This window comes from Malaclemys terrapin, chromosome 23, assembly GCF_027887155.1.
Source record: "Malaclemys terrapin pileata isolate rMalTer1 chromosome 23, rMalTer1.hap1, whole genome shotgun sequence".
Lineage (NCBI taxonomy): Eukaryota > Metazoa > Chordata > Testudines > Emydidae > Malaclemys > Malaclemys terrapin.
This window is the reverse complement of record NC_071527.1, coordinates 15,732,912-15,745,052: the sequence shown is the minus strand read 5'-3', so window position 1 is coordinate 15,745,052 and position 12,141 is coordinate 15,732,912. Positions and strand designations below refer to the sequence as shown.

The window sequence follows — 12,141 nt, the reverse complement described above, 5'->3', positions numbered from 1 at the left end:
GCCACAGATTCCTGGTGTGACCCTGCACAAGTCACTCGATCTCCCTGTGACTCAATTCCCCACCCGGGAAATGGGGCTAATAAATCCACCCGGTGTCGATTTAGATTGTAACCTCGTCCAGGCAGGGGTTGTATCTGGGTATGTCCAGTGCTTAGCACAAGGGGCCCCTAATCTCAGGTAATACAGATAATTAGACCAGTCATATCAGCTCCCAGTGAGGGAAGCCGCTTTGAGCTCAGTTAGATCCCTGCTTACTTTGCCTTTATATCGATTTATAAAACGCAGCATTGAGGAAGAGAGACTCCACCTCCCCTATAGCAGCTTGGGCCAAAGGGCCCCAAGTCTGGGGTCTTGACTCCCACAATGGCCAATGCCAATTGCTTCAGAGAAAGGTTGAAAAAGACCATAATGAGACTGGCCAGTTTGTGCCAGGCTGACCACAGGGAGAGGTTCCCCCCTGTTATTTTGTCTGCCTCTTCGTGGCATGGCTGCCTAGGTGGGTTGAGCAAATTCTTTCTTGTCCCCTTGTGGCGAGAGGTTAATGGCCTGGAGCATGAGACTAGATTAGCCTGGCTTTAGCACTTCCTCTGGCTAAGAGAAATAGCTCTTACGCCCCTTTATCCCAAAGGCCATTCAAAGAAATTGCACCCTGATTGTAGAAGGGGAGCTCTTACCTGCTTTAATGATTTCCAAAATTTTCATGGTGTAGTAGTCAGAACCGCCCACTTCTTCACTGCTAACAAGCCTGGTTTTATACACTTAAAAAAAAGGAAGATATACAAAACACCAGTTGAAGGTCTACAGTACTTTTCTGCAGAGAATTCAGTGTGTAACTGACTCCCCAAACTGGCTGTGAGAAAGATGGTGCATGGTGAGGCCAATAGCTGGAGACTTGGGTTCATTTCCCTGCTCCACCACAGACTTGCTGCGTGACCTTGGGCAAGTCACTTAGTCGCTCCATGCTTCAGTTTCCCCTTTTGTACAATGGGAATAATGGCACTGCCATGCCTCACAGGAGGTTGTGAGGATAAACACATTAAAGATTGTGAAGTGCTCAGATACTAGGGAAATGGGGGGCAGATAAATACTTAGGGCTAGACTGAATCTTAACCAGTCATCTGATCTTGTTCATTTCTGGGAGTTTAAGGCCCCAAAATCTCATGAGGTTTCTGCCCCAGCAGATCCAGACCTTACCCCTGATTCAGCCCCAAAGGCAAACTTTACAATCCAAATCGAATTCCGAACCCTGTCTCTGCGCTCTCCTCATGGAGAAAGACTCCGCGGATCCAAATCACAGATTTACCATAATCCACTCCAGGTTCACAGGCTTCCTCCATTCGCTTGTTCAGGGTGATGGGACCCTCTAGCTTCTGCTGCATGAAGCAGCTTTCTATGGGGAAGGAAGATGGGGTAGAGAATCACCAAGGGAGACCATAGTTTTAGCTCTGTTATTAGTGACCCACAGGTGCCCATCTATTTGAATCCTGGGTGAGCCGCGCTAACCCACAAAGTGACAGGCCCACCTCCTCCGACAAGGGAGTGGCCATGAAGCCAACCACCCGTCACGTTATGGGACATAGGTGCTGACTCCATGGGTGCTCTGGGGCTCAAGCACCCATGGAAAAAAAACAGGGAGTTCTCAGCATCCACCAGCCACAGCCATTCGGCGGGGCTGCTGATCAGCTGTTTGGCAGCTGTCAGGAGGCATTCGGGGGAGAGCAGCTGGCAGGGGCCTCGCAGGAGGGGGCAGAGTGGGGACAGGAAGTGGCAAAGTGAGGGTGGGGTCTCAGGGGAAGGGGCGGAGTGGGGGTGGAGCACCCACCGGGAAAAATAAAAGTCAGCGCCAGTGCTATGGGGCACGGTAAAAGAAGAAACAAGGGACGGAGGGGTAGGTTGCAGGGTCTAAATGAAGCGATCCTGAGCAGACCGACTCAGACACTCTGCAAAGGAATCCGTAGACGTTGCCCAGAGGAACTCTGCCTGGATGTATGAAATAACCAAGGACCATAAATAGGCCTGGCAATCACAGCTCACTTCCCTCTCTGCACTGATGGATATCTGCCTGGGTCAGCGCCAGGAGGAGCCTGGTCACAGGACTTAGTGGAGCTGCAGATGGGGAATCAAAGGTGATGGGAAGGACAGATCCGGAGACTGAGCGCCTCTCTGTGTGCCCGGCAGACAGCCGGGCTACAGCAAGTTCCCCACTGAACAAGGGCCCCACCAATGGGTCTCCACCCTCTTCTAGGGGATCCCTTCCTAAGAGTCAGCAGGGAGTGGAGCCTCCATGGCTCATTCAATACTTGGCCTCTGTGCTGAAACTGACAGCGGGGGGCTGAGGGGGACCAGCTCTAGGCATCCTGGAATGAGAGGACCCAGATATGTTAAAGAAGTGCCTGACTTCATGTCACCACCCCCACCCCCAGGCCGGATTCCAACCATTGAAACAGCTGGTATGTTTCCACTGAAGTTTCAGAACCAGGGAGGAGCATCCCCGTCGGAATGGCTCCTGCATCCCAGACTGCCCTGCTTCAATGTGTGCAGCCCCACTCCACGGATCAGCTGGCTAGAGAAATTCTGCTTCTACACCCTGCTGCCAGCTCTCCTGCGATTGGCGGGTGGGGTTGCCACTGGAGAAGGGAGGGAGGGACCGCGGGTGAGGGTAGGTGGTCAGAGAGGGTGGAAACCCTCTGTGAATGCCGGGGAGGAGGGATAGGAGAGGGAGTGAAGGAAGATACTGAGACTCTGCGGGGGTGATGGGCAGGCTTCAGGCTGGGAAAGTGGGTCCCGGGGGTTCCTACCTCCTCCAAGGCCCATTCCAGCCCCTCTGGGTTCTGTTCCCTGGCCCGATCCCAGACCCTGTAGTCCCTTCTGGGTCCTCTCTTGTCGTCCCTCCCCAGGCGTGCATGAGTTCATGTGGGGGTGCATCCCCCACATATTCCCATATTGGGGTGTCCTCACCCCGACCCTGGTCCCACCATTCCCGTATGTGGTGGTGTGTAGCAGGGACACAGTCTGCCAAGAGTCAGAGCTCCAGGCTGGGGGACAGACCCGGGGACCGTCCTGCCTGTGGCTGCCGTGAGCCTGTATCGCACGTGAGAATCACCCAGAGCCCACAGGGAAGGAGAGCCCAGATCGGCAATGGAGAGGGCTGATGCTGGGGGGCCCTGGGAGTGCACGTTTGCTGGTAAAGCTGACAGGGGAGCCCCCACCAGAGATTGGTAAACAGAGACAGGACTCTCCTTACCTTCTGCACAGCGGCAGACTTCCCCGTGACAGAGCTTATTGAAGAGCCCGCTCTGCTTAGACGGGTGGTAGAACTTGGTGCACCGGTCATCTAGAGAAAGATCAGAGACACGGATCATTCCCCCTCCCACAGCACAACGGCCGCGGTTTACAGCACCTAGGAGACAACCCTGAAGCCCTTACTCAAGCAGAAGTCCCACCGGGTGACCCCGGGGAAGGGAGCAGCAGTCAGTGGGAACGACTTTCTTAGCTATAGGAAACCATCAACTTGAAATGATGGACTGGTGCTTGTTGGAGACACCCTCTTAATCACACTAGCAGCAAATTCACCGCTGGAGGTAAAACGGGGGGAGAGGGCAAGTAGGATAATTATTGCCTGTAGTCAGAGGTTCCCCTTATTATTTTGTCTACCTTTGCTTGGGTGTGTTAAGGTGATGAGTGTGACCATGTATTTCCAGCATGGGATAATGTTAGAACAGGAGTAACTGGGAGGTGGGCAAGAAGTCAGACTAGATGATCATGATGGTCCCGTCTGGCCTTAAAGTCTGGGTCTAAAACCCCTGTGTTCTAGTCCAGTAGTTCTCAACCAGTGTGACACATATCCCTAGGGGTAGGCACAGGTCTTCCACAGGGTATGTTAACTTATCTAGATATTTGCCTAGTTTTACAACAGGCTCTAGAGCCCTGCAGTGGGACTGAGATCCCACAGGACCCACTGGCAAAATAGTGGGATAAAAATTCAACAAACAATGCAGGAGTGAGTGGAAGTAGATATTGTGGGGCGGGATGGGAGCAGGATCGAAAAAATAGTCCTCATTCGCCTCCAAGAACACGAACACCTCAACCAGCAGCCGCCGCTTTCTGGCCTCTCAGCTCTGAAGTTAGCGCTCCCCCCAGCAGCAGCGCACAAGTAAGGGTGGCAATATCATAGCACGTTACCCTAACGTCTGCGCTGCTGCTGGCGGCGGCGCTGCCTTGAGAGCTAGGAACTGGCCAGCAGCTGCCGCTCTCCAGCACCGAATGACAAGGCTCACAAGTGAAAACAGGCTCACGTCTCACACTGAAATGTAAGTACAATATTTATATTCCAGTTGATTTATTTTATAATTACATGGTAAAAAATGAGGAAGTCAGCAATTTGTCAGTACTAGTGCGGCTGGGACACTTTCGTATTTTTATGTCTGATTTTGAAAGTAAGTCATTTCTAAGTGAGGTGAAACTTGGGGTACGCACGGCAAATCAGACTCCTGAAAGGGGTACAGTAATCTGGAAAAGTCGAGAAGAGAGTGTGAGCTAGTGTAGAGCAGGAGATTGGGATTCAGGACGCCTGGGTTCTATTTCCAGTGGTGGGAGGGGACTGTGTGTGCGGAAGCTGTACTTAGAGCTCTGAACTGGCAATCTGCTCCCAGCTGTGCTACTAGCTGTCTAGGGCTTACCTGAGAGCAAGTCTCTCAACATCTCAGTGCATCCCCTCTGTGACACGGGGATAATGATACCTAAGTACTGCAGCAAAAGACTGCAAGAGGTAATGATACCAATGTAACCCAGAGCAGAATTTGAAGCCATGGTGCCTTGAATGGTGAGGAGAGCGGCGATCTGTTACCTATGCTGTAATAGTCGTAGACTGTGACGGATGCCGGCTGAATGAGACCAACTTCGAAAAACTGGTGAGCTTTAAACTTCAGGCATTCGTCCTCTCTGTGAGAAACCTGGGAAGGGGGGAAATAACAGGATTGCTTAGGCTGAAGGGTGGCTGGATGGAAGAGAGAGAATGAAAAAGAATAAAAGAAAGGGAGATGTTGGGGAAAGAAGAGGGCAAAGAGAAAGTGAGGCAGGTGGAGGAAAGAAGACCTAGAGAAGTCAAAGGAAAGAAGAAGTGAATGACACAGAGAAGAAAATTCAGGCTTAATATCAGATGCTGCATTTCCCACTGAAGTCAATGGACCTACATCCACATACACCAGCTGAGGATCTGGCCCATTCAGTTGTTCCTGGTGGAAAACATGAATCTGGACCAGTGAGTCAAATTCGGCCATGGGTTGCAGTTTGTCAACTTGCTGACGTCTGCGGGGATGCCAGGGTGTATCTGGGAGAGCAGTTTGGCTCATCAGGAGTCCATGAAATTAACACAGGATGAGAGAAGCCCCTTTTTGAGTCTTTACCTTGTCCAGGTAGATCATGAGGTTGCCTCTGTCGGACGGGGCTTTGTCGATTTCATACTTGGAAATGTATCTGTCGACCCCTTGGGAAAGCTAAATGTGAATAAGAAAAAGCAAGAGGCATTGTGGGTAAGGCAGCGTCTCTGTGAAAGTCCTGCAGCTGGGCGAAAAAAACCCATCATCTCACTACGTGACTCAGTGGTGTCGTGCTTGTGATCACGTCTCCCATGATAGGATCTGCATGGAGGATACTAGCCTGCTATTTATTCAACAGCTAGCGTTGCCAGGTGGCTGGTTTTTGAGCGGAACACCTGGTCGAAAAGGGACCCTGGCAGCTCCAGTCAGCAGCACAGCGGGGCAAAGGCAGGTTCCCTGCCTGTCTTGCTCCGCACAGCTCCCAGAAGCAACCAGTATGTTCGACTCCTAGGCACAGGAGCGGCCACAGGGGCTCCGCGCACTGACCCTGTCCCGAGCGACAGCTCCGCAGCTCCCATTGGCCAGGAACTGCGGCCAATGGGAGCTGCAGGGGCGGTGCCCGCAGGTGCGGGCAGCGAGCAGAGCCCCATGGCCACTCCACCGAGGAGCCGGGGGAACATGTCACCGCTTACAGGAGCCGCCTGAGGGAAGTGCTGCCTGGCTGGAGCCCGCACCATGAACCCCCTCCCACACCTCAACCCCCTACCCAGGTCAGAAACCCCTCCCACACCCTAACTCCCTCCCAGAGCCCACACCCCTCATCCCCTCCAGCTCACCAACCTCTTGCCCCAGCCCTGAGCCTTCTCCTGCACCCCAAACTCCTCGGCCCCAGCCCCACCCTAGAGCCCGCATCCCCAGCCAGAGCCCTAACCCGTTCCCTGCACCCCAACCCCATACCCCAGCCCAGAACCTCCTCCCGCACCCTGAATGCTTCATTTGTGGGCCCCACTCTGGAGCCCGCACTCCCAGCCAGAGCCAGAGCCCCCTCCCGCACCACAACCACCTTGCCCCAGCCCGGTGAAAGTGAGTGAGGGTGGAGGAGAGTGAGCGACGGGGGGGAGGGAGATGGAGTGAGCGTGGGGTCAGATGTTGGAGAAGGGGCGAGGCAGGGGCGGGGCCTCACGGAAGGGGCGGGGCGGGGCAAGGGTGTTGGGTTTTGTGTGATTAGAAAGTTGGCAACCCTATCCACAGCTAAGGGAGCTGGTACTCTCGCTGAAACAATTGTGCTTTTCATGATAAAGGTCCCAGGTTCAGTGCCCACTTTCATAACGGAAGCAGCAAGCCCAGAGGTGCCGGGGCTCTGAACTGCCAGGCCCAGAGATGCCGGGGCTCTGAACTGCCAGGCCCAGAGGTGCCGGGGCTCTGAACTGCCAGGCCCAGAGGTGCCGGGGCTCTGAACTGCCAGGCCCAGAGGCGCCAGGGCTACGAACTGCCAGGCCCAGAGGTGCCGGGGCTCTGAACTGCCAGGCCCAGAGGTTCCTGGGCTATGAACTGCCAGGCCCAGAGGTTCCTGGGCTATGAACTGCCAGGCCCCGAGGTGCCGGGACTGTGAACTGCCAGGCCTAGAGGTGCCGGGGCTGTGAACTGCCAGGCCTAGAGGTGCCGGGGCTCTGAACTGCCAGGCCTAGAGGTGCCGGGGCTCTGAACTGCCAGGCCCAGAGGTGCCGGGGCTGTGAACTGCCAGGCCCAGAGGTGCCGGGGCTCTGAACTGCCAGGCCCAGAGGTGCCGGGGCTCTGAACTGCCAGGCCCAGAGGTGCCGGGGCTCTGAACTGCCAGGCCCAGAGGTGCCGGGGCTCTGAACTGCCAGGCCCAGAGGTGCCGGGGCTGTGAACTGCCAGGCCCAGAGGTGCCGGGGCTCTGAACTGCCAGGCCCAGAGGTGCCGGGGCTCAGCCCTGGCACAAATGAAGCACTGCGTATGCAGCCAGAGATGACCTGTACCTGCAGATGGCGGGAGGGGAGGGGGGCAGACTGAGGGCAGCAGTGTCCATAGATGTTACTGAGCATGCTCAGTACAAGCCGAGCAGCAACTCTGGGCCCACTATAGTTCTGGTTTGGCATTCTGGCTGATTTTATGCAGCTGCAGGAGGATAACACCAATGCTGGAAACATCCCTGGGTTTGTTTGCCTAATAATCCACCCTCATTTTATACCAGGGCAGCAATTCACTGCAATGACTCCTTCGGGGCCTGGCTTTTCTGTGCAGCCTCTTTTTCTGTATCCACAGTTCTCCAGGCCCAAATAACTCTGTACCATGGAGGTCAGAGGATCTAAAGGGAAGCGACTTTTTTAAAACTCTGGCCCCACTGTACACTGGCCCCCAAAACTGCCCGACGGAGATGACATTCCATCACCGACCTGGAGAGAACTGGTTGCGGTTTCCTAAAGCTGTTACCAATCCTTAGAGCCGTCTGGTCTCCCTCTACATTTAACCCTGGAGCCTGGCTGTTCACCTGCTGCCTTGGATTTTCTCATCTGAAAGCCCCAGCCGAGCCACTGCATTGTTTATTACGTTCCCTGTTCTCAGATTACACTGACGTACTCTCTTAAGATCCTCCACGTCCGGTGAGAAGCCAGTGAGCATGGAGACATCGATGATGGACATTGTGGCATCAACCACACCGAGGAACCTAACAAAGAGAAGAGAAAATACCCTTTTGATCAGAATTCATCACTTGAACACTGATTTTGTGATCGCTCCACCAGCTCCTGTTGCTTTATCATAACTTTTTTGGCTGTTCCATAGAAAAATTCATAGCCCATCTCCATCTGCCCCCTTCATCTGTCCATCTACTCACTGCATCTGCCCATCTATTTATCGTCTATCATTAAAGGGCATTGTTCTCACCTGATGCAGATTTTAATATAGACTGAACGCATCGCTCCTTCCGGCTTCTTAACTAGAAACATTGCAGAAGAGAAAAGAAATTCATATCTCAGTGTAAATTTCATGCCAAATAAACCCTCTTGTTTTTTAGATGCACTAACATGGCTTAAACAGGTCCTACAGGAGGTGTTAAAAATCCCTCAATAAACCTCCCCGCCCCTCCAGCAATCCATAAAAAACTTTTCCCGTCCCTGACACACAAACTAAAAAGCCTCTCCCAGCTGGGTGGCACAAACGAAATATAGTCTAGAGTTACCAGAAAGAGGAACTGAAACAGAGAGAACCTGTGGGTGTGAACTTGGACAGCTGGGAAAGTTAAGAACAATTTACAGCGATCTCCTGTTTCTGGAAAAGCAGTGCCAAACCCCTGGATCCCTCTATCCTATACTGGTCTAATGTGTGGTCATATCTCCTCTACTGGCCAGCCCTAGCAACTAGCGATCAGCTACTCCCAGCTAAAGGAAATTACTCCTTTAGCCCAGGCCACAGAGGCTTGTGTTTTGGGTGCCGAAGATCCTGACCTCTGTCCCAGGCTGATTTCACACCCAGGCTGTCTGGAAATGTGTGCACTGGACGTTTGGGTCTGTCACCAGACTGCCTGGCATGGGCTCATCTCTACGTTAGAGGGAGACAATACCCAGAGTAGCTGGCCTGTGTTCCCATCCACATCCGATGCTCCATCTCTGCTGCTAACAAGTGCCATGATGAGAGAAGGCAGCATCTGCTCCCTCATCTGGAATGACCCTGCATTAGTTGCAACCTAGAACATGTAGTAGCTGGAAATATTATTTAGTGCCTGCCCTATGGGTATAATTTTGTAGGACTCGGGAACTGGGAGAGTTTGAAGAAGCTTCACAAAAATACTTTCCAAAGTTAAGAATGTGATTGCAGAGATGGTGGTTGGTTTACACATTGGTGTCAATCCGCTGCTGTCCATGGAGTTAAACTGCTGTAACGGAGCCAAATTTGTCCAGATCTGAGGATTGACAGCAAGCTTCACAAGAGAAAAGACAGGCGGTTACTTACCACCCCGGGCTTCTTCGACCGATACCCTCAGGTCAAACTTCTTACACTGAGACTCATCCTCCCGTAGCTTTGCATTATAGATCGTCATTACGGTTAAGGTCCCTTGTCCAGTCCCTTCTGCCTTCACAGTGAAGTCTTCATTCCATTTGGTCTGTAAAGTTGATCCAAGGTTAATTTTCTTTTATACTTCATTATTATTATTATTTAAAGACAGGGCAAATGAAGCTAATGAAGAAAATGAAGCTGGTGAGATTGACAGTCACTCACCCGGAGAGGCTGAGGGGACTCTGCAGAGACAATAGCATGAAGGAGAAAAACGGTTACTTCCCAGGCAGTAACTCTTTAATCTCCAGACATATTGCTTCTCCAGAGCCAAGCCTAAATAGCAACCCATCCCCTCCTACTTCTGGATTCAGCTCAAAACCACACACTCTGGGTCACTAACCCTGGAACAATTTACCTCGGGATGTGTGAGGCAAACCCCAGCCAGCCCAGGGCTGCTCACTCAGCTGCGGTGACTCACCCCTCCAACGGAACCTGCAGTGACTATCCCTGGTCAGGGCCTGGGCCAGATGACCCCCAGGGACAAGTATTTCACTCTCCCCATCAGAGCTGCGAGTTACTCTGCACAACAGCTCTAGTCAGCCAGGGACCTTTCTCCGGCCTTGCAGTGTTACAGACGCCCCAGACTTCTGGCCTGCCCTTGACTCAGTTCCTGTTCCTGCCCCAGCCATGCCCGAGCCTTGTTCCAGCCCACTTCAGCCTCGTCTGTGCCCTGCTCTGACCTTGCTCCATCCCTGTTACAGACCCGCTCCAGCCTGCATCCTCCTCCTGACCTCCCAGGCCCTCAGACTGACTCCAACCTGGCTTTGACTATTGGCCTGCAACCGGACTCTGACTTCAATCCTGATTTGGCTTGTCTGTGGATTGTGACCCACGGCCTGTTCCCAGACCCTGATTTCAGCATTGCCCTTGGCCCAGTCCCAACTCTACAGCCAGCTCCAACCACCAGGCCTGACTGCCTAGAAGCTAGGGCCTGACAGGATGTGGTGGATTCTCCATCACTTCAAGTCTTTAAGTCAAGACTGGATATCTATCTAAGAGACATCTCACAGCTCAGCTAGAAGTTATGGGCTTGATGCCGAAATTAGGAGGTGAGGTTCTCTGGCCTGTGTCATGCCGAAGGTCAGAAGAGATGATCATAATGGTCCCTTCTGGTCTTAAAAATCTGAGTCAAAAGTCTGGATTCATTTGGATCTGATGCCGGGACTATGAATTCCCCTCCCCCTCCCAAAAGGGTTTGGATAGGAGGTTCTAGTCAAATCCCCTTTCTCTATAATCAGTGATCTGTACTAATCACACAGAGAAGCATGATACCTCTGCTGTTCTGGCCACCAGAGCATTCTGGTTTACGATTTTGTAGTTTATCGGACTAGCACGGCGCGGCAGGAGAATAGAAACATCCAAATTCAGGTCTTTGTGCTGCGGAACGTCTATCTGGTACTGTGCAAGAGCCTGGAACACCATGATGGTCGCCTAGAACACCAGGAGGAAGACAAGAGGGTTACACCTTATTGTCTTATTGTGCTGAACATCTAACAGCTTCTAAAGAGACTCTTTAATGAAGAGGAACCAAAAATACAATGAAAGAAAACACCAGGGTTCCACTGGGTGTCACGCAGGCAAAGGGTTATAAGATAATATTACCTGGCTCCTCTGTCGTGTGTTTCATCAGTAGATCTCCAAGCACTTTGCAAAGCAGTACAATATCTTTATCCCCATTGTACAGATGGGGAAATGGAGGCACAGGGCAGGGAAGTAATTTTCCCAGGGTCACCCAGGAAGTCAGTGGCCAAGCCAGGAATAGAACCCATGGTCAATAAATAAATCGTGCATAGTCAATTAGCTTCCCATGGCCCTTAGCTATTAACAGGGGCCAATTGTCAGCTGGACAGAGCGCAACAAGATAGTGGCTCCTTCTATGTATATGTAACCCACACACCTCCTGGTGGCACCGAGACCATTTAGTGCGAGAGATTAATGAGTGTGCTACAGCCTTAGCTAAGGGCCACGTGGCTTTTAGCTCATACAGGAGAGGCTCATGCATTTAGCTCTAGAGGTCCCAGGTTCGATCCCGCCTACCGACGACCGGGGTCTATCAGTATTACAAGTGGGGCTTGTCCGGGACTCGAACGCAGGACCTCTTGCTAAATGCATGAGCCTCTATTGCCTGAGCTAAAAGCCATGTGGCCCTTAGCTAAGGCTGTAGCAGACGCAATAATCTCTCTAAGGGGTCTCAGTGCCACTAGAGGGAACAGAGCACCACACCCAGGAGGTGTGTAGGTTACATATATAGAGACATCTATGCCACACACAGCATAGTGTTAGCGATAGAACACATGGCCTGTGACTCAAAAATACAGACCACTCCCAGCAGAGCTTGTAGCATCCATTTAGGTAGAGAAAAGACACTCCATCTTTATTTAGCTGTCACTAGCAGTAGGGATTTATCCTCTCCAGTGCCTCGTGTAAGCACAATTTAAAAAAAAGAATCCAAAAAACCATAACCTTACAGTTCTACTTAGCGATGGATTAAACCCAAATCAATTCAGATTAGTCATGATTCAACAATGGCTTTGTCATATGGACTTAGACCATTTGTCCTACATGCCTGGTACCCTGTCTCCAGACCAATGGCCAAAAAACAAACAAATGCTAGAATGAGTCCAGATGTGCGTGAGTTTCTGCCCCATGGGATGAGAAGGCCCATTCACTCTCTGGGGACAACTCACTGTCTTAAAGAGAAGCATGCGCTCACACCCATCACCTTGGCAGGATGGAGCCTCTAGCG

At 52.1% G+C, this 12,141-nt stretch overlaps 1 protein-coding gene across 1 annotated transcript in view; it reads right to left on the bottom strand.

The window, feature by feature from the left end:
- The window catches only part of LOC128828096 (complement C3-like), a 54,351-nt gene that overhangs the window by 2,202 nt on the left and 40,008 nt on the right, over positions 1–12,141 (bottom strand). The window contains exons 30-38 of the mRNA XM_054012459.1: positions 10,668–10,826; positions 9,291–9,441; positions 8,226–8,277; positions 7,920–8,007; positions 5,406–5,495; positions 4,847–4,952; positions 3,245–3,334; positions 1,304–1,390; positions 675–758 (exon numbers count right to left, since the gene is read on the bottom strand). Of these exons, the coding sequence (XP_053868434.1) occupies positions 675–758; positions 1,304–1,390; positions 3,245–3,334; positions 4,847–4,952; positions 5,406–5,495; positions 7,920–8,007; positions 8,226–8,277; positions 9,291–9,441; positions 10,668–10,826 (907 nt within the window). The remainder of the gene's footprint in view (positions 1–674; positions 759–1,303; positions 1,391–3,244; positions 3,335–4,846; positions 4,953–5,405; positions 5,496–7,919; positions 8,008–8,225; positions 8,278–9,290; positions 9,442–10,667; positions 10,827–12,141) is intronic.